The sequence below is a fragment of the Hyla sarda genome, chromosome 4, assembly GCF_029499605.1.
Source record: "Hyla sarda isolate aHylSar1 chromosome 4, aHylSar1.hap1, whole genome shotgun sequence".
Classification (NCBI taxonomy): Eukaryota; Metazoa; Chordata; class Amphibia; order Anura; family Hylidae; genus Hyla; species Hyla sarda.
In genome coordinates, this window is record NC_079192.1 from 382,392,529 (window position 1) to 382,419,967 (window position 27,439).

At 41.6% G+C, this 27,439-nt stretch overlaps 1 protein-coding gene across 8 annotated transcripts in view; it reads left to right on the top strand.

Moving 5' to 3' along the window:
* RNF213 (ring finger protein 213) overlaps positions 1–27,439 on the top strand; it is a 327,147-nt gene that overhangs the window by 49,787 nt on the left and 249,921 nt on the right. For 7 of the 8 annotated variants that reach the window (XM_056516951.1, XM_056516949.1, XM_056516950.1 and 4 more), the window contains 3 exons: positions 8,932–8,964; positions 22,686–23,819; positions 25,479–25,573. In XM_056516951.1, the coding sequence (XP_056372926.1) occupies positions 8,932–8,964; positions 22,686–23,819; positions 25,479–25,573 (1,262 nt within the window). The remainder of the gene's footprint in view (positions 1–8,931; positions 8,965–22,685; positions 23,820–25,478; positions 25,574–27,439) is intronic. The other variant, XM_056516952.1, reaches the window with a different exon arrangement.

Below are 27,439 nucleotides of genomic sequence, written 5' to 3' on the forward strand. Positions count from 1 at the left end.
TGGGAATTACATGTTACTGCATAACTTCCAAACGGCTGGTGATATTTCGATAATACTTGGTCACATGTTACTTATATGTCCACTTAAAATATAGGATAGTTAATTTAACCCTTAACCCCTTAAGGACCAGGCCATTTTATACCTTAAGGACCGGAGCGTTTTTGCAATTCTGACCACTGTCACTTTAAACCTTAATAACTCTGGAATGCTTTTAGTTATCATTCTGATTCCGAGATTGTTTTTTCGTGACATATTCTACTTTAACTTAGTGGTAAAATTTTATGGTAACTTGCATCCTTTCTTGGTGAAAAATCCCCAAATTTGATGAAAAAAATGAAAATTTTGCATTTTTCTAACTTTGAAGCTCTCTGCTTGTAAGGAAAATGGATATTCAAAATATATTTTTTTGGGTTCACATATACAATATGTCTACTTTATGTTTGCATCATAAAATTTATGAGTTTTTACTTTTGGAAGACACCAGAGGGCTTCAAAGTTCAGTAGCAATTTAGAAATTTTTCACAAAATTTTCAAACTCACTATTTTTCAGGGACCAGTTCAGTTTTGAAGTGGATTTGAAGGGTCTTCATATTAGAAATACCCCATAAAAGACCCCATTATAAAAACTACACCCCCTAAAGTATTCAAAAAAACATTCAGTAAGTGTATTAACCCTTTAGGTGTTTCACAGGAATAGCAGCAAAGTGAAGGAGAAAATTCAAAATCTTCATTTTTTACACTCGCATGTTCTTGTAGACCCAATTTTTGAATTTTTGCAAGGGATAAAAAGGAAAAATTTTTTACTTGTATTTGAAACCCAATTTCTCTCGAGTAAGCACATACCTCATATGTCCATGTTAATTGTTCAGCGGGCGCAGTAGAGGGCTCAGAAGGGAAGGAGCGACAAATGGTTTTTGGGGGGCATGCCGCATTTAGGAAGCCCCTATGGTGCCAGGACAGCAAAAAAAAAAAAACACATGGCATACCATTTTGGAAACTAGACCCCTCAGGGAACATAACAAGGGGTAAAGTGAACCTTAATACCCTACAGGTGATTCACGACTTTTGCATATGTAAAAAAAATATATATATTTTTTACCTAAAATGCTTGGTTTCCCAAAAATTTTACATTTTTAAAAAGGGTAATAGCAGAAAATACCCCCCAACATTTGAAGCCCAATTTCTCCCGATTCAGAAAACACCCCATATGGGGGTGAAAAGTGCTCTGCTGGCGCACTACATGTCTCAGAAGAGAAGGAGTAACATTTGGCTTTTTGAAACCGAATTTTGCTCTGGGGGCATGCCGCATTTAGGAAGCCCCTATGGTGCCAGGACAGCAAAAAAAAAACACATGGCATACCATTTTGGAAACTAGACCCCTCGGGGAACGTAACAAGGGGTAATTTGAACCTTAATACCCTACAGGTGTTTCACGACTTTTGCATATGTAAAAAAATATATATATTTTTTTTACCTAAAATGCTTGTTTTCCCAAAAATTTTACATTTTTTAAAAGGGTAATAGCAGAAAATACCCCCCAAAATTTGAAGCCCAATTTCTCCCGAGTACGGCGATACCCCATATGTGGCCCTAAACTGTTGCCTTGAAATACGACAGGGCTCCAAAGTGAGAGCGCCATGCGCATTTGAGGCCTAAATTAGGGACTTGCATAGGGGTGGACATAGGGGTATTCTACGCCAGTGATTCCCAAACAGGGTGCCTCCAGCTGTTGTAAAACTCCCAGCATGCCTGGACAGTCAACGGCTATCTGGCAATACTGGGAGTAGTTGTTTTGCAACAGCTGGAGGCTCCGTTTTGGAAACAGTGGCGTACCAGACGTTTTTCATTTTTATTGGGGAGGGGGGTTGTATAGGGGTATGTGTATATGTAGTGTTTTTTACTTTTTATTTTGTGGTAGTGTAGTGTAGTGTTTTTAGGGTACAATCGCACGGGCGGGGGTTCACAGTAGTTTCTCGCTGGCAGTTTGAGCTACGGCAGAAAATTTGACGCAGCTCAAACTTGCAGCCGGATACTTACTGTAATCCTCCGCCCATGTGAGTGTACCCTGTACGTTCACATTGGGGGGGGGGGAAATCCAGCTGTTGCAAAACTACAACTCCCAGCATGTACGGTCTATCAGTGCATGCTGGGAGTTGTAGTTTTGCAACCGCTGGAGGCTCAGTTTTGGAAACAGTGGCGTACCAGACGTTTTTCATTTTTATTGGGGAGGGGGGCTGTGTAGGGGTATGGGTATATGTAGTGTTTTTTACTTTTTATTTTATTGTGTGTTAGTGTAGTGTAGTGTTTTTAGGGTACAGTCACACGGGCGGGGGGTTCACAGTAGTTTCTCGCTGGCAGTTTGAGCTGCGGCAGAAATTTTGCCGCACCTCAAACTTGCAGCCGGATACTTACTGTAATCCTCCGCCCATGTGAGTGTACCCTGTACGTTCACATTGGGGGGGGGGGGAACATCCAGGATGCTGGGGATTGTAGTTATGCAACAGCTGGAGACACACTGGTTTGCTACTTAACTCAGTGTGCCTTCAGCTGTTGCAAAACTACAACTCTCAGCAGTCACCGACAGCCAACGGTCACCGACCACCAGATGCACCACTACAACTCCCAGCATGCACTTTAGCTGATTGTGCAAGCTGGGAGTTGTAGTTACACAACAGCTGAAGGTACACTTTTCCATAGAAAGAATGTGCCTCCAGCTGTTGCAAAACTACAAGTCCCAGCATGCCCATAAGGGCATGCTGGGAGTTGTGGTGGTCTGCCTCCTGCTGTTGCATAACTACAGCTCCCAGCATGCCCTTTTTGCATGCTGGGAGCTGTTGCTAAGCAACAGCAGGAGGCTGGCACTCACCTCCAACGATCCTCGCCGCACAGGTCAGTCCCTCGTCGTCTCCGCCGCCGCCGCCGCTGCTCCTGGGGCCCCGATCCCAACAGGGGCGCCGGGGATCGGGGTCCCCAGCACCCGGGGTGCACGTCCCGCACCCGCTCACGTCCTCCGGAAGAGGGGCGGAGCGGGTTGCGGGAGTGACACCCGCAGCAGGCGCCCTGATTGGTCAGCCGGTAATCCGGCCGACGAATCAGGGCGATCGTGAGGTGGCACCAGTGCCACCTCACCCCTGCTGGCTCTGGCTGTTCGGGGCCGTCTCTGACGGCCCCGATCAGCCAATAATTCCGGGTCACCGGGTCACTGGAGACCCGATTGACCCGGAATCCGCCGCAGATCGCTGGACTGAATTGTCCAGCGATCTGCGGCCATCGCCGACATGGGGGGTCATAATGACCCAGTGGGCTATATGCCCCGATGCCTGCTGAACGATTTCAGCAGGCATCGGGGATCGGCTCCGCTCCAGATGGTTGCGGGGGGCCGGTAAAACACATGACGTTCTCATACGTCATGTGTCCTTAAGGACTCGGAAATGGAGACGTATGAGAACATCATGTGTCCTTAAGGGGTTAACTACCCCCATTTGTGAGGGTCTGGGTTTTCCCATGCAAATCAATGTAAAATGTATGTTCTCACATAACTTCCGTACGGTTGGAGATATTTCAATACCTGGTACACATACTATGGGTTGGGATATGAGGTTGGGATAGGAGGTCGAAATAGGAGGACAGGATAGGAGGACAGGAAAGGTGGACAGGATGGGATAGGAGGTCGGGATAGGAGGTCGGGATAGGAGGTCCGGGTAGGAGGTCCGGGTAGGAGGTCCGGGTAGGAGGTCGGGATAGGAGGTCGGGATAGGAGGACGGGATATGGGATTGGGATATGACAACAATATATGATGACGGTATATAAAGTCAAAAGCTTCCTCCTTTGTTGATTTTCCTCACCAACAAGGATGAGGAAGGAAAAACCGGGCAACGCCGGGTACTCAGCTAGTATTAGAATAAAGTGTCCATATGCCATTATAATAAAGTGTTCATATTCTGTAAACCACTTTCGATGGCCAAATAAAACAGTCAATAAGAATAATGGTCACCTGAATAGCACTGTGGTGCACAGCACCGCTCACCCGGTCCAGGGAAATGTCTGACACCATATACATTTCCCTGGCCCGGGTGAGCGGTGCTGTTCATGTGACTGTTATTCTTATTGACTGTTTTATTTGGCCATCGAAAGTGGTTTACAGAATATGAACACTTTATTATAATGGCATATGGACACTTTATTCTGATATTACTATTGGGAAAACAATATTCAGATGGTCATATTTTATATTTTATTTTAATTTGTACTATTGAAGGTTTTTTGAATGTGCTGCAACCTGTGACAGTACACATATTCCATAATAAATAAATATATATATATATATATATATATATATATATATATATATATATATAGTATTTGATATTAAAATATTTTTATGCATTCTGATTATTCATATTGGACTACTCCATTCTACATACTATTTCTTCACCCTATATTCACACATTATATACCTTTTTGAGGTACTGGTTTGAATTATATATTCTTATTCTATAATTTTATTGTAGACCTATTTGGGGTGTAGGTGACACCAGCTACCTTAGGTATATTTTTCACTACAGTGAGCTACACCATTTCTTTTTTGATCCTATTTACCGCCTGCCTCTATGACAAGAAGTCTGAGCTTTCCGCTCAGGCAATCACTGGTCACAGCAGTGTCCTATCACAGACAGATATTGGCTGAGCAGGAAGGTCCTACTCTATACCCTTGATTCAGAAAAAGGCAGAAGAGACAAGCATCAGGGGACTGGAAGAATCCAAACGGGAGCTGCAGCAGGAACTGTGGGATTGAAGGTAGATAAGTATAGGCTTTTTTTCTTTTCTCTAGCCCTAGTATTATCAAGTTTTTTTTTAGGAGACTGAAATATCCTTTTATCACTGATTCTCAGCAGTATGGACCACCGTAATCCGTGATCTGTTTACTCCTGACTTTGCTTTTACCTCATGTACTTGATAGTTTTCATATTTTGTATCTTTTTAGAAAGAGTGAAGATTTTCCTGGCTCACCCTAATTATTTAGGTTATTCACCAAAACGCAACTTCCTGGGATATGTTCAACTTTGTTTATACTTTGCTTTTGCCTGCAACTTAGTTTGGCTTCTTTGAGGCAATTTTATAGGTGTCTACCATTTCTCTGACACTGCATTGTCAAACATTATGTCAATCGAAAGTCTTAGAGATCAACCTTACATTAGGGAGAAAAAAGAATACCCTGTCACCTCACTTTTTGAAGTTGTAAGCAAGAACAACTTTTTACAGAGTTCTTGCGTGTCTTCTTCTGTGAGTGTTCTCAACATAGGCTATAATGTATGGTTAAAATGCTTAAAGAGAACATGTCACTATAAAAATGCTGTTTAATCTATCAAGATCTTGTTATAGAGCAGAACGAGCTGAGCAGATTGAGATATATATATATATATATATATATATATATATATATATATATATATATATATATATCAATTTGTGGGAAAAGTAGAAGTAGAAAGTAAATTCAGTAGAACTTGTAACTTATTGATTGGAATCTGATCTTTTCATGCTCAGGAGTCCAGTAGGTGGTGCTATCATTGAGTGACACTATCACTCTTCATATTACTAAGTGAGATACTGATTAGGTGATTACCTGAATCAAATCTAATTGATCCAGGAAACCACTGCTGTGGTCATCACTGTTCTCACACACTAGGACCAGCTGGCACCTTTAAGGTTTTCAGTGAAAAAAATACCTTGAACATGACAAAAGCGAGGAAAAAAAGGGGGTTCAATTCTGAACTTACTGACAAAGGGATACATTGAGTGTCAGGTTGCTTTTATCTTGAATTTTTTAAAGACGACGATTCATAAGATAAAGGTCAAGTGAGAAACATTGGGAACTTGCAGAGGGCTGAAAGGAATGTCTACTGACTGAGGTGACCGTAAAATTATTTGAATGTCACACCATAGGATGACATCAAGTGACCTACAAAAACAATGGTAAACAGTAGCTAAGGCGAAGTGCATAATTTGGATAGGTTAAACAGGCTGTTACATGCAGAACTGAAGTTGTGTAAACCAAGAAAAAGCCCCTCATTAAATAGAATCAAAGAAGATCCAGGATGAAGTGTGGAAAATACCATAAGGATTGGACCATAAAGAAATGGAGCACAGTCATCTTGTCTGATGAGACACATTTTCAGCTTTGACCAACGCCTGGCCATCTAATGTTTAGACTAAGACCTTGAGAGGCCTACAAGCCATAGTGTCTCGCACCCTCTCTGAAATTTGGTGGATGATCAATGATGATCTGGGGATGCTTCATCTAGGCGGAAGTCAAGCAGATTTGTCTTTGTAAAGGATTCAAGAAAAGGTAATCCTGGACAAATACAGATTTCCTTCTGCTCTGACAATGTTCCTAAGCTCTTAGAATAGTTTTTTCTGTAGGACAATGCTCCATGTCACACAGCCAGGTGTGGGGACACACCCCTCAGCACTCCAGACTGCATTTCCTGATTCTTGGACTTCTGCCAGGCCAGCTGGAGTCCAAAGTCTGTGCAAGAGATTGGAAAAATTTGCTCTGGACAAGTAGGGAGACACCTAGTGGCAGCTTTTTTAACCTTTTAAGGATGCAGGGAGGACCTGTATGCCCTGCGCCTGGTCTATAACACAAGGTCACGCCGATTGATTGCTCCAAGCCTGAAATTTAGGCTTGAGCAATCGACCGCTGACCATTGCCATGTTATTGCATGGCAGTGATCTGTGTAGAAGATCAGTGTGTGCAGTATTATGGCCACTAGAGGGGCTATAACACTGCAAAAAAAAGTGTGAAAAAAAAAGTTAATAAAGATCATTTAACCCCTTCCCTAATAAAAGTAAGAATCACCCACCTTTTCCCATTTAAAAAAACAAAACAAAAACTGTGTAAATAAAAATAAACATATGTGGTATCACCGCGTGCAGAAATGTCCGAACTATAATTTTATAATTTTGTTAATTAAACCGCACGGTCAATGGCGTACGCACCCAAAAAATTCCAAAGTCAAAAATAGCGATGACAATTTTAAACGTATTCATTTTCGTGCATGTAGTTTTGATTTTTTACAGAAGTACTACAAAATCAAACCTATATAAGTAGGGTATCATTCTAATCGTATGGACCTACAGAATAAAGAAAATGTGTAATTTTTTACCGAAAAATTTGCTACTTAGAAACGGAAGCCCCCAAAAGTTACAAAATTGCATTTTTCTTCAGTTTTGTAGCACAATGAATTTTTTTTCCTTTTTGCCGTGGATCTTTTGGTAAAATGACATCTTATTTTTGGCTATATTGACCAGTTGTTATTTTCTACAAATAAATCTTGTTTCCAGAGCTATATGTATCAATCTTCATTGGTTCTCCTGCTGCTGTATAACATGATGCTTATAGATGAGATAGCATGTTCATGGCGGCAAGTTCTCTTTAAAGGGGTGCACCGCTGCTCGGTATTTAGAACAAACTGTTCCGAACGCTGGAGCCTGCGCCGGGTGCTCGTGATGTCATAGCCCCGCTCCCTCATGATGTCACACCCCACCCCCTTAATGCAAGTCTATGGGAGGAGGCGTGACAGCCGGCACGCCCCCTCCCATAGACTTGCATTGAGGGGGTGGGGCGTGACACCATTAGGGGGCGGGGCTATGACATCACATGCTCCCAGCGCCAGGTCCAGCATTCAGAACAGTTTGTTCCAAACGCTGAGCAGCGGAGTACCTCTTCAAGCTGTCAATTCCCCTCTGAGTGATAGGGTGATGTATTACAGTTTTGCATCTTGTAGTATTTTCCAAGTCTGACAAATGTTCTAAAGTTCTCTTACCAAATCATGGTGCATCTTGGTTGGCAAGCCTGACTCCAGAGAAAAGTCACTAAATATTATGGGGGAAATTAATCAAGGGTGGTGTAGGTGAACGATTTTTCAACTCCTTTAATTTGTGTAATGATAATGTGTCTGTGCTCCAAATTGATTAAATGGTTGCATGACATGTGATAAATATGGTGCTAGTACACATTTATTTGAGATTACAATTCAGTACGTTACTTTGTTCCCCCACTGTGACTTTTTAAAGCTGTACTCCGCTGGAAAACAGTTTTTTTTTTTTTTTCAACTGAGGCCAAAAAGTTTTAACAGATTTGTAAATTATTCTATTTAAAAATGTTACTTCGTCCAGCACTTATCAGCTGCTGTATACTACAGAGGAAGTTCTTTTCTTTTTGAATGTCCTTTCTGTCTGACCACAGTGCTCTCTGCTAACACCTCTGTCCATTTTAAGAACTGTCCAGAGTAGGAGCAAATCTCCATAGAAAACCTCTCCTGCTCTGGACAGTTCCTGACATGGACAGAGGTGTCAGCAGAGAGCACTGTGGTCAGACAGAAAGGAAATTAAAAAAGAAAAGAACTTCCTGTGTAGTATACAGCAGGTGATAATTACTGGAAGGATTAATATTTTTTAATAGAAGTAATTTACAAATCTGTTTAACTTTCTGGCATCAGTTGATTTAAGAAAATAAACATTTCAGTGGAGTACCCCTTTAAGTCTTTGCGCCAAAATGTGCAACCTTTTCCAAGTGCTTGTCCACAGCTAGGTCCAGGCTGTTGTAGATTTGTGACAATTTGAGGGCTGGCGACAAATTGTGCAACAATTTGCACATGATAAATTCATGATCACTGCAAAAAGTTATCCAGACTATGGCATAGCTACACGATTTTAGAAAAAGCATCTAAAGCAAAAGTTGCAATTAAAAGTATATAAACAGCAACTGAGACAAAGCGTACCACAAACACAGGGTTTGATAAATTCCTCTTATGACTTCACCAGTCTGAATAGATTTGTTTATGATAGCATATCCATTCAAATCGTGTAAAGTGATCCATTACAACAAGGGTGTACTCATAACCACCACCTTTACACTTTTCCAGATGCAAAAAGTCAATGAATACCAATTCATAATGGTAAGTAGTGACATTATCTAATGGTGCTCCAGTTGGTTTGTTGGGACGTCCTCCCCATTGCTCCAAATAGCTCAGAAAAGGGAAAAGGAAGCATAGACCAGCTAAGGGAGCATGAATGCTGAGCTCTTAGCTGTGTATCTTAGCATACTATGTTTGAAAGCATGAATACACATCTCTCAGCTGTGTGTTTGATCCTGCCTGCAGCCTAGCATGTGTAAAACTCTCTTTCAGCTGTGTAACTAAGCATAACATGTGTGATACCGCCTGCAGCCTATTATATATGATAGAGAAAGCTTTCAATTGTGTATCTTAGATACTACCCACAATTGTGTATGTAAGCTAATTCTGTGGGAAACTGCCCAGAGCCATCTTTCTAAGCCGTTTCAGTGTAATACTGCCCAGAGCCATGTATTTAAGCTTGTTCAGTTCAATACAGCCCAGCACATTGTATCAAAGCCAATTCAATTTGATATTGCACAGAGCTGTGTATCTAAGCCCATTTCGTGTTATACTGCCCAGAGCCATGTTTGTAAGCCAATTCACTGTGATAGTACCCAGAGCCATGTATGTAGTTTGATACTTCCCAAAGCAGTGTGAGACTGCCAGAGCCATGTATGTAAGCCAGTTTAGTGTGATACTGCCCAGAGCCCCGTATCTAAGCCAATTCAGTGTGATACTGCCCATAGCATTGTATCTAAGCCGATTCAATGTGATACTGCCCAGAGCCCCGTATCTAAGCCAATTCAGTGTGATACTACCCATAACATTGTATCTAAGCCGATTCAATGTGATACTGGCCAGAGCCGTATATTTGTTTTCATAAATATATTTATACATTAGAATAGATTATTGGGTTACATAAACATTACTTCATGTAAATATGTAGATTGTTATGCATGATCTTTTTTCTAGGGGGAAAAGGGGGAAATAATAAAGATTTCTACCATTCTGAGATGCAGGCATGGGCTGCTAAACACACAGAAAACAAATGTAGGGGGTGATGGTCTGTGAAGTTTTCTGCAGCTCACATCAACCTGCACAAACAAGGAAGTACCTGGATTTTCAAAAGCTGTTTATGGAGGCTACGGGGGTCCGATTCTGAAACAAATTAGCTGGAATGCCTTGTGGAGTCAATGGGCGCATATAAGTTTTTATTTTTACCCCTATCTCCTTTTAATTCTCACATTTTATGGTTCCTAAATCACACATAAGAAAACTTCAACGTAATGTTATCTAGTTGTTTTAGACATTGTGGTACCATTTGGGATTTTTAATCTGGTAATTCACATAAATTTTCTTGTCTCCCTTAAAGAGAACATGTGGCAAACCCCAAAAATGTGATTGCATTTTTATACATGAACATTCCTAACCTTTCTATAGTGGAAAAAGACCACTAGGGTTCCCCATACCATCCAGAACATAATCCTGTCCGGCTGCAGTATTCTCTTTGTCCCATCTAAAGCACAGGCTGGGACAAAGTCCAGAAAGTGAGAGGGGGGCTAGCATTCCTCTGTGCTCACTCCTGTCCTGTGTATTAGACTCCTGTCTGAAAACAGAGAGGGGGGTTACAGAGCAGCCTGCAATGATAGGATGAAGAGACCCAGCACAGCACAGCAGACTCAGGAAGGAAGTGAACGCATGGTGATTGGGGGTCAGTGCTTGCCTCTGACATGCCCCTTCCTGAGCAGTGGATGTCAGAATGAGTGGGCAGAGGGATTTGTGATCCAAATACAACAGATAGACACAGACCCAATCGGCATGACCTAATGAGTAGCATATGAAAGCATTATTTTCTTCTGTGATATGACAGGTATGCCAAGTTCATGCCCATCTGACTAATGCCCTAAACTGTCAAACAAATTATACACCCACATATCTGGAAGATAGTCTCAAAGAAGAGAGTATCAGAAAAACTGTAAAAAAGGTGTGTGATCAAGGCACCATAAGCTATTTAATGACCGTAGACCCATTAACTACATTTTTGAGTGGGTTGGCCACTGGTCCTCTTAAACCAATTATATAGGATCCTTATATTAATAGAGTTAATATCTGGTATGTCAGACCTTACTAGCTGTTACCAAATTTATGAATTTAAACTGTATATATCAAATACACTACACTAAATATTTATAATGTAAATACTATAGTGTTCTATAAGTGTGAGCTGAGAATAATAGGTCCTATATATTATTTACCGTATTTATCGGCGTATAACACGCACTTTTTATATAACTATACAAATTAGATTATATATAAATACCATTACAAGTCAATGCATTAATTAATGTATAATAAGTATTTGTAATGTATAATAAGTAAATGACCCATATATATTTGTGTAAAAATAACATTGGTGTATTAGGTATATTTCTGGTATTTCCAATTATAAATCAATTATTTAATAATAGGACATTAAATAACAGGACATGCACATAGTAATAATTTATCTGTGTATTAGCATATATTTAACTTACCTTATATTTATCATATGTAATATTATGACTATATTACCGGTATGTCTTGTATTAGATTGGCTTAGTATAGACACTCATTCTCATGTAATCGCACACAATCTTACCTAGAATCCAGACCTGGACACCTATTCAATTTCCTGCATTCGATGCCTTGGCACCTAAGTATAATAACTGGACCCTTCTTATAAAATGATTTCATATTTCAAATTTGCAAATTTACATATAAGATAGGGTTATATGCTAACCGAAATTGGTATCATAATTCCCAGCTATTTAAATCAAACCAAAAGCGGGAAGTGCCTAAAACAAAATTTTTATTGGTATGTACTAAAAACCACCATATAGAATGTGAATATCTAAACAAAAAAGGTGCTATTAAAATCCTTTTATATATTGTTGCAACTCGACCACAACGGCCATTTGCTATCACATACAGTAGTCATGCAGTATGGTATTCCTCAGGACAAAATAATCCTGTATATAACTCAATATATCCAACGGGTTCAAACATTCAATGTTCATGTACATTCAAATATACCCAAAAGCATGTTCGTATCATGTCCCAATGTACGTTTCTATCCCACGGTACTAAATCACGTCAACCGGGGACGTCCTCAGGGGACCAACCAGATTATATAAGCAAAAATTATTATATATTTATGGGTATATCGCAAGAGAAACACATATACTGAGGATTCTCAAAGTCCAACAATTATGTTGTATGCAATGGATTCAGGTGTCCAGACCAATTGACACTACATATGTATATATGTGCATGACTTAGACCAAAACTAGGTCTGTATATTTTGTTTATATATAAACCCCAATTCACACTATAGGACGCGATTCAGGAGCGTTTCCACATATACAGGGGATGTTCATTAGCGTTAAGTGTGTTGGGGAAAGAACATGTCGCCTGGATCGTAGTATTCCTATCAGACCTGCAATGGCAGGTCAGCGGGTCCGTTCACCCATGTGGCAAATGGCCGTTGTGGTCGAGTTGCAACAATATATAAAAGGATTTTAATAGCACCTTTTTTGTTTGGATATTGACATTCTATATGGTGGTTTTTTAGTACATACCAACAACATTTAGTTTTAGGCCCTTCCCCCTTTTGGTTTGATATTTCAAATTTGTTCAGGACAAACCCAGAGGAACCCCAACTCCACCCCGTTAAATACCTTAATGCCATCCAAAGACTGGGCGGATTGAAAGGCTTCCCCCGCATCTAACTGTAAATTGCAAAAGAATCTACAATTATTACTTTTAGACATGCTAACAGGTATAAGCTTATTTATAATTTTTGAAAGAATAATAACAATTTTTGTTCGATTTAATACTGATTCTCCTATCTCTCAATCCTAGAATCAATAATTAACATTAACAAAAAATTGGGGTGTGGTCTGATATTCTCTCCAGATATAAAGTTTCTTCTTCTTTTGGCAAAATACTTTCATTGCCTAATGCTAAATCTATGCATGATATTGGTGTTGATTTACTAAGAGTGGAGTGTAATTCTCTTTGTGCGTTTTTATTACCGACAGGTATTTTTCCACAGCATTTACACATTTTTTTTTCTCAACATTTTGCCTTCTTTTTTTTTTTTTTTTTTTTTTTTTTTTTTACAACATTTCTAAATTGTCGGGTTTTCCAGAGTTCAAATCCACAACATTTTATGTGGAAACCTTAGTAAATATGTCGGGGACACACCCCCTTCACCGGGTGAGCATGCCCCTTAGTGATTGTCGAGTTTGAAGTTTCAGCCGCAAAACCAGGAAAAAAAACATTGGAAACACATTGTGTTGCTTGATTTAGTACAACAAAAATATTTTTGTTGTCAGTAAATTTTTTATTCTCCATATATAATTTAATAAGTTCTTTACAGTGCTTGAATGGTGGTGTTGGGCCTATAACTGTAGTTGCTATATTTTTTTTTTCTATATCTGTCTATTTCTGCTTCATCCTTCATCCATAACACGATTCAGGTCTCCAACCACTAGAACTGGGCAATCATCTCTCTTGTTGCGATAATCTATCACTACCTTGAAAATAGTGGAAATATACAGAGTGGAACATACACAAATGCTAAAATTCATATAAATATGTCTACTTATTACCTTTTTATTGTACTGTGAATCTTTTATCTGTCAATGAATAAGTATCAGTGTAGACCTGAATCTTATCCTATCCAGTGCTGATACCTACTTTACACTCTAAACAGAGGTCCCTAACTGGGTGAAAATACCTACATTTGTTAAGTGCACAGGGCATCAGGGAAGTCAGACAGGCCAGGTCAGCAACATGTGGGCAAAATAAGTACCAAGTCAGCAAACAAGCAGAGTTTGGATAACAGCAGATGAGGTCTGGTTTTATAGGGGTCAGAAATGCATGTACCTTATATCCCGTTGTATAAGACGACTTTTTAACCCCGAATTTTCTTCTGAAAAGTCGGGGGTCGTCTTATATGCCGGGTACTGGGGTCCAGCATAGGAATACCTATGATTATCTGCCCGGCTCGGCTCCCGTGTGCGGCTGCAGGCGGGGGCCGGCCAGAGCATGTAAAAACTAATTACTGATACTAAAAACCAGGGGGCCTCCAGCTGTTGTGAAACTACAACTCCCAGCATGCCCGGACCGGCAAAGGCTGTCTGGGCATGCTGGGAGTTGTAGTTTCACAACAGCTGGAAGCCCCCTGGTTTTTAGTAGACAGTATTAGTTTTTACCTGCTATGGTCGGCCCCCGCCTGCAGCCGCACACGGCAGCCGTGCCGGACACATAAAAAGAAGTATTCCTATCCCGGATATCCCTGTGTGCCGAAAAATCTTTATGTCCGCCGGTCACTTACCATTCCCTGGCCAACGCGCGTCCTCCTGCGATGATCCTCCGGTCCTCCTGGTCCTCCCCCTCTATGGTTGTACGTCAGTGACGTCCCGTGCGTACAACCATAGAGACGCAGGAGAACCAGGAGGACCGCAGGATCATCGCAGGAAGACGCGCGTTGGCCAGGGAATGGTAAGTGACCGGCGGCGCGTTATCTTCTTCAGTGTTCCGGTCACCGCTCCACCGGTACTGGCACCTCCTGCTATGGTCCATAGGCCATAGCAGTAGATGTGACCCCGGGCCGGAGGAGCGGTGACCAGATCACAGTGGGGGCAGTACAGACATACAGCCTCCAGCCATACACTTTATATGGCTGGAGTCTGACGCTGTATGTCTGCGGGGAAGGGGGGGGGGGGGTGGAGCTGACAACCTAATGTGGGGGGAGCTGCCTACTATTATGGGGGGAGCTGCCTACTATTATGGGGGGAGCTGCCTACTATTATAGGGGGAGCTGCCTACTATTATGGGGGGAGCTGCCTCCTTTTATAGGGGGAGCTGCCTACTATTATGGGGGGGGGGGGAGCTGCCTACAAATGTGGGGGGAACTGCCTACTATTGTGGGGAAACTGCCTACTATTGTGGGGAAACTGCCTACTATTGTGGGGAAACTGCCTACTATTGTGGGGAAACTGCCTACTATTGTGGGGGAGCTGCCTAAAAATGTGGGGGAACTGCCTACTATTGTGGGGGGAACTGCTACTAATGTTGGGGAACTCCCCACCTAATGTTGGGGAGCTGGCAACCTAATGTGGGGGAACTGGCAACCTAATGTGGGGGAACTACAACCTAATGTGGGGGAACATGCTGCTTACCTAATGTGGGGGGGGGGGGGGGGAACTATACTGCCTACCTAATGTGGAGGGGAACTATGCTGCCTACCTCATGTGGGGGGGAACTATGCTGCCTAACTAGTGTGGGGGGAACTATACTGCCTACCTAATGTGGGGGGAACTATACTGCCTACCTAATGTGGGGGGAACTATACTGCCAACCCAATGTGGGGGAACATGCTGCCTACTAATGTGGGGGAACATGCTGCCTACCTAATGTGGGGGGAACTACAAGGTACTGTACATTGCGGTAGAGGGGTAGTCTTATGGCGAGTATATCCCAAACTCTACATTTTAACTGTAAAAGTTGGGGGTCGTCTTATACACCCAGTCGTCTTCTAGGCCGGCATATATGGTAACTAATAAATGGGAAGAACCTCAAACACAGGCCCAGGGTGTATACACAGGTCAGTTAAATATCCCACCACTGGGAGGTTTGAGTGCCGGTGCTCCTACCTCCAGGCAAGGCTGTCGCCAGGACAACAATGAATGCAGCAGGAAGGAACCGACAGCGGCGCTGGAGACAGGAAAGGAAAGTGCATTACAGGATCTTTTCACCCGTCTGGAATATGATGTGTATAAGGGGTAGTATATGTTTTTATTAACAACGCGTGATGTATCATTTAAGTGAGATTCTAGCAAACATGTATGTCTTGATACAGCCCTAACCATTAATCTCTTATATTTATACACTAACCCCCTAACATTACATACTAACCACTATCCTCTTAATTCAATAAAAACAACAGTCTTGAGGTGTATTTGGTGCATGAGCTGTATAAGACAATTTGTTGTCTTTCACAAATTTGGCCACTGATTTTAAAATCTTTCTTTGTTGTCTTTTATGGTATGAGTCTCTGTGGTGAAGTCCTGCAGTTAATCTCTTTTTCTGTCACCTCTTAAACAAGGTACTGTACTTCTAATTCTCAAATCACTTCCCTCAGCCTGTGCACCCTCTTTCTCTGAATGTAGATCTGTGATATCCATTAGGCAAAGTTGGGGAAAAAATTTAAACCATAAAAATCTCTTTTTACAGTTAAAGGGGTACTCTGGTGGAAAACAATTTATTTATTTATTTTTTATCAACTGGTGCCAGAAAAGAAAACATATTTTTAAATTACTTCTATTTAAAAATCTTAACCCATCCAGTACTTACCAGCTGCTGTATGCTTCAGAGGAAGTTCTTTTCTTTTTGAATTTATTTTCCGTCTGACTACAGTGTTCTCTGCTGACACCTCTGTCCATGTCAAAAACTGTCCAGAGCAGGAGAGGTTTGCTATGGGGATTTGCTCCTGCTCTGTACAGTTCCTGACATGGACAGAGGTGTCAGCAGAAAGCACTGTGGTCAGAAAGAAAATAAATTAAAAAAGAAAAGAGCTTCCTCTGAAGCATACAACAGCTGATAACTACTGGAAGGATTAGGATTTTTTAATAGTAGTAATTTACAAATCTGGCACCAATTGATAAAAAAATTAATAAAAATGGAGTAACTCTTTAAACATATTGGTTAAAAATCAGCTGATTGTGTTGCAATGATGTATTCCATGGAAAGTCATCTGTTAATGCACACACAATGTAAAATATCAGCCATTATTTCAGTGACCATTAAAGTAATTCACAAATCATTAATGGCATTATTGCAGCCAATTTTAATAAAAATCCTTTAATTTTTGTTGCCAGTTTTTCCAGCCATTAAAAACAATCAGATTTTTTATTTATTTTTTATAGTTTTTGCTTAAAAATTTATTTTTTTAATGATAATGGTCAACATTGATGTGTGAACATGACCTCAGAGGAAAATACTGATATACGTTATCTCCTTTTGTTTCTTCACCTCATCAAGCAGCCATTTCATAGCATTCAGTTCTTGCTCTGGAAATGTTTTCTTTTCATGTATTTGCTCACAGCACCAAGTTCATCAAATCAAAAGTAGTACCATGTAAGAAAAGGTATCCCCTATCCAAAGGATAGAGGATAAGTTTTAGATCGGGGGGTCCAATCGCTGGGCCCCCCCGCAATCTCCTGTTTAGAGCCGTGTCTCTCCTTCACAGCGACGCGTCATGACACCCGCCAGAAGCAGGGGCCGCCATGCCCCTTCTATATAGCTCTATAGGAATGCCAAGCCCCTTCCATAGAGCTATATGGAGGGAGTGTGGCGCCGCTGTGAAGGAGAGACGGGGCTCTAAACAGGAGATCGTGGGGGGCACCAGTGATTTTTACCTTTTTAGGTTTTTGGCACAGGTAGTGGCTATCTGACAGTCTGGCTTTCTGAAAATTAGTTCTATGGGAGAGCCGTTTGGCAATCATCGGCTCTCCCATAGAGCTATATGGAGGGGGCGTGGTGGCCTCCGCTTCGGGCGAGGGTCGTGACGCTCTCTTGTGCTAGCGCAGCTGGGCTCCAAACAGATCGCGAGGGGCCCCAGCGTTCGGACCCCCCATGATCCAAAACTTATCCCCTACTTTTCCCCATACGTTTTTGAGCATGAGACTTGTCCTTTAACCCCTTAAGGACCAGGCCATTTTACACCTCAGGACCAGAGCGTTTTTTGCACATCTGACCACTGTCACTTTAAACATTAATAACTCTGGAATGCTTTTAGTTATCGTTCTGATTCCGAGAATGTTTTTTCATGACATATTCTACTTTAACATAGTGGTAAAATTTTATGGTAACTTGCATCCTTTCTTGGTGAAAAATCCCAAAATTTTATGAAAAATTTGAAAAATTAGCATTTTTCTAACTTTGAAGCTCTCTGCTTGTAAGGAAAATGGATATTCCAAATAAAAAAAATTTTGATTCACATATACAATATGTCTACTTTATGTTTGCATCATAAAATTGACGTGTTTTTACTTTTGGAAGACACCGGAGGGCTTCAAAGTTCAGCAGCAATTTTCCAATTTTTCATAAAACTCACTATTTTTTAGGGACCAGTTCAGGTTTGAAGTGGATTTGAAGGGTCTTCATATTAGAAATACCCCACAAATGACCCCATTATAAAAACTGCACCCCCCAAAGTATTCAAAATGACATTCAGTCAGCATTTTAACCCTTTAGGTGTTTCACAGGAATAGCAGCAAAGTAAAGGAGAAAATTCACAATCTTCATTTTTTACACTCGCATGTTCTTGTAGACCCAATTTTTTTATTTTTACAAGGGGTAAAAGGAGAAAATGTATACTTATATTTGTAGCCCAATTTCTCTCGAGTAAGCACATACCTCATATGTCTATGTAAATTGTTGGGCGGGCGCAGTAGAGGGCTCAGAAGCGAAGGAGCGACAAGGGGATTTTGGAGCGTACGTTTTTCTGAAATGGTTTTTTGGGGGGGCATGTTGCATTTAGGAAGCCCCTATGGTGCCAGAACAGCAAAATAAAACCACATGCCATACCATTTTGGAAACTAGACCCCTTGAGGAACGTAACAAGGAATTAAGTGAGCCTTAATACCCCACAGGTGTTTCACGACTTTTGCATATGTAAAAAAATATATAATTTTTTTCACTAAAATGTGTTTCCCCCCAAATTTCACATTTTTGCAAGGGTTAATAGCAGAAAAGACCCCCCCCAAAAAAAATTTGTAACCCCATCTCTTCTGATTATGGAGGTACCCCATAAGTTGACCTGAAGTGCACTACGGGTGAACTACAGTGCTCAGAAGAGAAGGAGTCATATTTGGCTTTTTGAGAGCAAGTTTTGCTCGGGGGGCATGTCGCATTTAGGAAGCCCCTATGGTGCCAGAACAGCAAAAAAAAAAAAAAAACACATGGCATACCATTTTGGAAACTAGACCCCTTGAGGAACGTAACAAGGAATAAAGCGAGCCTTAATACCCCACAGGGGTTTCACGACTTTTGCATATGTAAAAAAAAAAAAAGACCCCCCCAAAATTTGTAACCCCATCTCTTCTGAGTATGGAAATACCCCATGTGTGGACGTCAAGTGCTCTGCTGGCGCACTACAATGCTCAGAAGAGAAGGAGCGCCATTGAGCTTTTGGGAAAAAATTGTTTGGAATGGAAGCCAGGGGCCATGTGCGTTTACAAAGCCCTCCGTGGTGCCAGAACAGTGGACCCTCCCACATGTGACCCCATTTTGGAAACTACACCCCTCACAGAATTTAATAAGGGGTGCAGTGAGTATTTACACCCCACTGGCGTTTGACAGATCTTTGGAACAGTGGGCTGTGCAAATGAAAAATAAAATTTGTCAGAAACCTGTGGGGCGTAAATGCTCACTATACCCCTTATTACATTACGGGAGGGGTGTAGTTTCCAAAATGGGATCACATGTAGGTATTTATTTTTTTGCGTTTATGTCAGAACCGCTGTAAAATCAGCCACCCCTGTGCAAATCACCAATTTAGACCTCAAATGTACATAGTGCGCTCTCACTCTTGAGCCTTGTTGTGTGCCCGCAGAGCATTTTACGCCTACATATGGGGTATTTCTGTACTCAGGAGAAATTGCGTTACAAATTTTGGGGGTCTTTTTTTTCCTTTTAACGCTTGTGAAAATAAAAAGTAAAGGGCAACACCAGCATGTTAGTGTAAATTTTCTTATTTTTTTACACTAACAAGCTGGTGTAGCCCCAACTTTTCCTTTTCATAAGGGGTAAAAGGAGAAAAAGCCCCCCAAAATTTGTAGTGCAATTTCTCCCGAGTATGGAAATACACCATATGTGGCCCTAAACTGTTTCCTTGAAATACGACAGGGCTCCGAAGTGAGAGAGCGCCATGCGCATTTGAGGACTAAATTAGGGATTGCATAGGGGTGGACATAGGGGTATTCTATGCCAGTGATTCCCAAACAGGGTGCCTCCAGCTGTTGCTAAATTCCCAGCATGCCTGGACAGTCAGTGGCTGTCCGGAAATGCTTGGAGTTGTTGTTTTGCAACAGCTGGAGGCTCCGTTTTGGAAACACTGCCATACAATACGTTTTTCATTTTTATTGGGGGGGACAGTGTAAGGGGGTGTATATGTTGTGTTTTACTCTTTATTAGGTGTTAGTGTAGTGTAGTGATTTTAGGGTACATTCACACTGGCGTGTTACAGTGAGTTTCTCGCTAGAAGTTTGAGCTGCGGCGAAAAATTTGCCGCAGCCCAAACTTGAAGCAGGAAACTTACTGTAAGCCTGCCCGTGTGAATGTACCCTGTACGTTCACATGGGGGGGCAAACCTCCAGCTGTTTCAAAGCTACAACTCCCAGCATGTACTGACAGACCGTGCATGCTGGGAGTTGTACTTTTGCAACAGCTGGAGGCACACTGGTTGGAAAACCTTCAGTTAGGTTCTGTTACCTAACTCAGTATTTTCTAACTAGTGTGCCTCCAGCTGTTGCAAAACTACAACTCCCAGCATGTACTGATCGCCGAAGGGCATGCTGGGAGATGTAGTTATGCAATAGCTGGAGGTACGCAACTACAACTCCCAGCATGCCGAGACAGCTGATTGCTGTTTGGACATGCTGGGATTTGCAGTTTTGCAACATCTGGAGGGCTACAGTTTTAGAGAACACTGCAAAGTGATCTCCAAACTGTGGTCCTCCAGCTGTTGCAAAACTACAATTTCCAGCATGCCCTGACAGCAAACAGTTTTTTGAGCATGCTAGGAGTTGTAGTTTTGCAAGATCTTGAGGGCTACAGTTTAGGGACCACTATATAGTGGTCTCAAACTGTAGCCGTCCAGCTGTTGCAAAACTACATATTCCAGCATGCCCAAACAGCTGTCTGGGCATGCTTGGGAGTTGTAGTTTTGCAACATCTGGAGGGCTACAGTTAGAGACCACTGTATAATGGTCTCAAACTGTACCCTCCAGATGTTGCTAGGCAACTCACCAGCTTCCGTCGGATCCAGCTGCACGTCATCGCCGCCCGCCGATCTCCGTCGCCCGCAGCCTCCCGGATCGGTAAGTGGATCTTCGGCGCCTGTCCCCGTCGTTTCCCCGTCCTGCCACGCCTATTGTGGGTGGGCAGGATGGGGAAAACTAAAGTAAAACCCCCCGCCCCCGATCTGCTATTGGTGGTCGCATCTAGACCACCAATAGCAGGGATAGGAGGGGTGGCACCCATGCCACCTCACTCCTATGCCTTCAGGGGGATCGTCTTAGACACCCGCGATCCCCCTTACATTCCGGGTCACCGGGTCACTATAGACCAGTAATGACCCGGAAGCGCGCAAATCGCAAGTGTTAATTCACTTGCGATTTGCCGCGATCGCCGACATTGGGGGTCTGATGACCCCCCTGGGCATTTGCACGTAAATGTACGTCCCTGGTCCTTAAGACCCAGGGTGTCGGGACGTACCGTTACGTCATGGGTCCTGTAGGGGTTAAAGGATAAGTCTCATGCTAGAAAACATATCCCCTATCCGAAGCGCTGGGGCCACCCGCGATCTCCTGTACGGAGCCCCTGTGTTTTAGCACAGGAGTGTGTCACAACCCCCACCCAAAGCAGAGGCCACCACGCCCCCTCCATAAAGCCCTATGGGAGAACTGAAGGTTGTTGAACAGTGGCTTTGTACAGCAGATCGCGGGGGGCCCCAGCGCTTGGACCCTTCACGATCTAAACTTATCCTCTATGGTTTAATTTTTTTTTTTCAAAAACTTCTAATATATTGTACCTTATGTAATTATAAGGCACTTTGGTATTTACATGCTGTTTAAAATTCTCAACCTTTATTTGTTTTTTGAATTCGGGTAGAAAAACAGACATGGTGCACATCTACAATCTTGTATAATGATCTGATTGCTTCTCAGCATAATATCAAAAACTAACAGGTTGTTAGTATACATTTTTGATCAAAAAGTACAAGCCCACTCGCCACGTCAAGGCCACCTATTTAGAGTGGGTCCCTAACGTCCCTAGCATAAAATGGCGCAGCACCGGGCAGGGACCACCACCGCCACGACACCAATGCCCACAGGGGGGAACGACCCACCGGCAGAGCGGCCCCAATGCCACTCAAACCAGTCTATGGGCCGCACCCCCCTCGCAGACACGGCGCCATGGCTGCAATGGACACCGCACAGCACCACACCAGTGTGAACAAGGTGTAATGGCTCACTTACCATGCTCTCCCAGTCAGACTGGGAGGCTGCTAGGAAAGAAGTGACCCATGTGTAGCTAACTACTACTTATATAGGGTTAGGCTGAGGGGGTGGGGAAGAGTGCAGACAACATGTTCAAAAAAAAAAAAGAGGGGATAGAAATCAGTGTGAATTCGGGTAGAAAAACAGACATGGTGCACATCTACAATCTTGTATAATGATCTGATTGCTTCTCAGCATAATATCAAAAACTAACAGGTTGTTAGTATACATCTTTGATCAAAAAGTACAAGCCCACTCGCCACGTCAAGGCCACCTATTTAGAGTGGGTCCCTATTTATTTGTTTTTAATGTGATTGAGAAAATAGCCACTTGGTGGCTCTGTTCTATTCCTTGCGCAAGTCAAAATCCGGAAGTGCGTGTAAAAACATTATTGTATCAGTGTATATGGGCATATGTCTTAGAAAGTGATTTATCTCTGTTGTTATGCAGAACAGAAACAGGAAGAAAAAAAAGAAAGGAACTTCTAGCGAAAATGAATTTACGTCTCTTCCCGCCACACAGGAGAAAACTGGAGATTTGGATAGTCTTAGTGATGAATATGAATGTAAGAGCCTTAATGTGTCTGCTGAAAACAACTCTCCTTCACCAACAGCGGCAAAAGAGGGTTCACGTAACAGTACCACTTCCGAGTTTAGCTGTGGCAACTCTGGAACATTACAAGAATCCACAGGAAAAACAGAACAGAAACTTGTACAGTCTGACATGATGGACTATTCAGAGGTAACAAATGAAAATCAAGAGTCCAAAAGCAAGGATCAGATTAATATTGTGACAAAAGATACTGACAACCAAATTATAACAGGTAATACAGTAACATTAGAGGAATGTAAACAGACTGAATGTCACAATAAGGAAATACAGGATGATAAGCAAGAAGTAGCACAGTCTGAGAATGTAACTACTAGCACGAATATGGTAACAAATGAAAGTACCACAAGCAAAGAAGGCTCTGAAAATACAAATAAGGTCGTTGATCAGGTCAGTGAAGAGAAATTTAAAAATCTAACTTCTGACCCTGATAAAACAGAAAATGCTAAAACTATAAGTAAAGAAAACTTGGAAAAAAAAGACAATGTCATTGATGCGGTCAGTGAAAAGAGCAATACCATATCAAAGGAATCAAAGTCCAGACTTACAGATGGAAAGGATGTTTCCAAAGGCAACAGTAACTCAGAGCAGCAAATTATGGAAGAAACAACCATATGTTCTAACCTAGGAGAAAAAAATAATAATTCTAAGAAAAAGTGTGTAGCAGCAGAAGAAGCTGATAAAAAAAGTCAAAAAGAAAAAGAGACCCTAAGCACCAGTGCTGCTAAAAATGTTAAAGAAGGCACAAATGTGAACACTCCTAAAAATGCTTTAGGAAAAAACAAAAATAGCACAGCAGGTCTAAATAATAAAAATGATACTGATCAAAAAGATGAGCCAAAAATAAATCAGCAAAGTAAGAAAGACTTTCAAAATAAGAGAAATGAGGAGAATAAGAAAGTTCCTGAAACTAGAAGCAAGAAAGGCGAAAATAAGACCCAGGAAGAGCAAGAATCTAAAAACGTGCCGTCCCAGGTAAGGCTTTATACATAATTATTTTTTGTATTACAAGTATTGTTTGTAGTACAGGGTGGGCCATTTATATGGATACACCTTAATAAAATGGGAATGGTTGGTGATATTAACTTCCTGTTTGTGGCACATTAGTATATGTGAGGGGGGAAACTTTTCAAGATGGGTGGTGACCATGGTGGCCATTTTGAAGTTGGCCATTTTGAATCCAACTTGTTTTTTCAATAGGAAGAGGGTCATGTGACACATCAAACTTATTGGGAATTTCACAAGAAAAACTGATGTTTTAACGTAACTTTATTCTTTCATGAGTTATTTACAAGTTTCTGACCACTTATAAAATGTGTTCAATGTGCTGCCCATTGTGTTGGATTGTCAATGCAACCCTCTTCTCCCACTCTTCACACACTGATAGCAACACCGCAGGAGAAATGCTAGCACAGGCTTCCAGTATCCAGGTTCTGCAGAATAGGCAAAACAAAAATCTGAACAGGACCCTCAGTTTACGCAGAAGATTTTGTTCAGTGATGAGGCAAACTTTTATGTGCATGGTGAAGTTAACAAACAAAACCACCGCTATCGGTCTGACACTAACCCACATTGGATAGATCCCACCAAGACTGTTGGAACACAAATATTGATGGTATGGTGTGGTATATGGGGTACAAAGATAGTGGGGCCATTCTTCATCAATGGAAACCTCAAGGCCACTGGATATGCGGAATTGCTACATGATGATGTGTTTCCCTCTTTATGCACTGAAGCTGGCACTTTCCCTGAGTTTTTCCAGCAAGATGGTGACCACCACATTATGGGTGTCAGGTCCGAGCATTCCTAGATGAACAGTTTCCTGGAAAGTGGATTGGTCATCATGGGCCAGTTGAATTGCCCCCAAGGTCTCCCGATCTGACCCCCTTAGACTTTTATCTTTGGGGTCATCTGAAGGCAATTGTCTATGCTGTGAAGATATGAGATGTGCAGCACCTGAAACTACAGATACTGGAAGCCTGTGCTAGCATTTCTCCTGCGATGTTGCTATCAGTGTGTGAAGAGTGGGAGAAGAGGGTTGCATTGACAATCCAACACAATGGGCAGCACATTGAACACATTTTATAAGTGGTCAGAAACTTGTAAATAACTCATGAAAGAATAAAGTTACGTTAGAACATCAGTTTTTCTTGTGAAATTCCCAAGAAGTTTGATGTGTCACATGACCCTCTTCCTATTGAAATAACAAAAGTTGGATTCAAAATGTCCGACTTCAAAATGATCACCACCCATCTTGAAAATTTTCCCCCCTCACATATACTAATGTGCCACAATCAGGAAGTTAATATCACCAACCATTCCCATTTTATTAAGGTGTATCCATATAAATGGCCCACCCTGTATATGTGTTAATATGAAGTCTTTAAGTCATTAAGGTGGTCCCCATCAGCTTGTCCCCACCCCACTGGCCATGATTCATAGCTCTCTTTCTGTTTACGTATGGGGAGAGCTATCGGTCAAGGATGGCGGGGCAGACAGAAGCCACTGGGTACTGCCCAGATGACTCCTGGTTCAGGCATCATGACATTGATGACAGGTTTCCTTTAACTCAATAGAAAACTAAGGGGAGAAATTTGAAACCAAATACAGTGTTCTGTTTGTCAATCATTGTAGGACATGCAGGCAGTGGAAGAAGCTGAGAACCAGCCAAATGATGATACAAAAAAATCTTCAAGTGATGAAGTTCCAGATAACTCTTCTGCGGCACGGTATGGAAAATTAGTTTCTCGTTCGTTTCTGCTTTACCATTTGTGCATGCACTACTATGGCCTATGATGGCTTTATAGATACAATGTAAGATAGCTGCTGTGACATAGAGACTAGTAAAAGCAGGTTGGGCTGATTACTATTATTTATACTGATATAGGATTCATTTATATGTACAATCTGGTTGCTTCCCTGACAACTTTTACACTGTCACTTTTTTTTTATACACATAATTATATGCATAGGTATTTTTAAATGAAATAAATTAAAAAAAAAATTGTATTTTAATTTATTGAGGTGATTCTGAATAGATTTTTTTTCCTCTGGTATAAAACTATAATATACATGCAGAATAATGTTAATGACATGTTAAGTTTGAAGAGGGATTTAAACAGAACCCAGGCTTTTAGTGCCAGTGGGAGACAGCAATCTTATATCATGCTTCTTATGTATTTCATCCTAAAAGTTTGCTTTAAAGGGGTTATCCAGGATCTTAAAAACATAGCTGCTATTTAGAAACAGTACCACACCTGTCCACAGCTTGTGTGTTGTGTTGCAGCCCAGCACTATTATGGCTCTGTTCACATGACATTTATGACCTTTATTTTAAGGGGTTTTCAGGGCACAAATATTTTGGATTAAATATGCCTCTAGGTGCAGTAAAAATAGAAGGCATACTAACTTTCTGCCATTCTGAAGTCGTAGTTCCCTCTAGTGCTCTCTGCTTCTTTCTATTTTAGAGTGGCCATTTCTTTCTCAAAGAAATGCCCACTCAGACAATCACTGGCTGCAAAATGACCTGACTCAAGTTAATGATTAAGTGTCCATTCCTTCAGGTTGAAATGTCATTGGGAGCAGGAAGAAGCAGAGAACATCGCGAATGAATGACTTTAGAACAGCAACGGGAGTCTTCTTTTTTTTTGTTTTAACTGCACCCAGAAGCATATTTGCAATGAAAAAACCCTTATAATGTATATGCCTGAACATACAGATTAATTATGTAGAATGACACTCACCACATTTGGGGTGACCGCTGTGTTTTATTCAATGACCGGCAGACTACAGCTGTAGTCTGCCGGTCATTGAATAAAACACAGCTGTCACCCCAAACGTGGTGAGTGCCATCATTATTTCTTTCTACATACTGTCTGCTGAAGTCCTGATTCAGCACCCCGCTGGAGGTTTGCGGACCAGGTGTCCCTGAGTGTCATTGTGTTGGATTTAGGAAGCTGTGCCGAGAGCTTTTTCTTTTCAAGTATGCAGATTAATTGGATGCCTGTAACCGATGCCATGCAGTGCCGTTTTTCAACTAATATAATGCAGAAAAGTGTACTTTGTGATGTAAATTAGTCGGAAGGGTTTTTGTTGGTATGAACACTATCTAAGAGAGTCATCTTAGTCAGACTCCATCGTCTTTTTTCAGACTCCCTTCCCTAGGAAGGAAGTTGAGGATACTGACGTACGGTTTTCTATTTTATCATTTATATATAATCTGTGGCTGTGTTGCATGTAATTAGTAATTATTACCATTCTTCTCTGTATTATGTATTTCCTTCTTATCTGACCTTACAATCCTTATGCTTTTTTCACTTCAGTTTACATAAATGTCAGCTCAGTTAAATCAGTATCTGAATTTGCAAGCAGAAATACCATATAGGCCTCTACAGGGCCTGGTTACAAGCAGCTGGGTGGTAATTCTAAACCTGCTTAGCATAGCTGCCATCAGAAAATTTGGGGCCCCTTTACACATCAAGGCCTGCCCCCCCCCCCCCCCCCCCCGTGACCTTCCCCCATTTTTATTTTATTTTTTTAATTATATATTTCTACTGCACAGTATTTTGCTGCATTGCACTCTGCTATAACCTAAT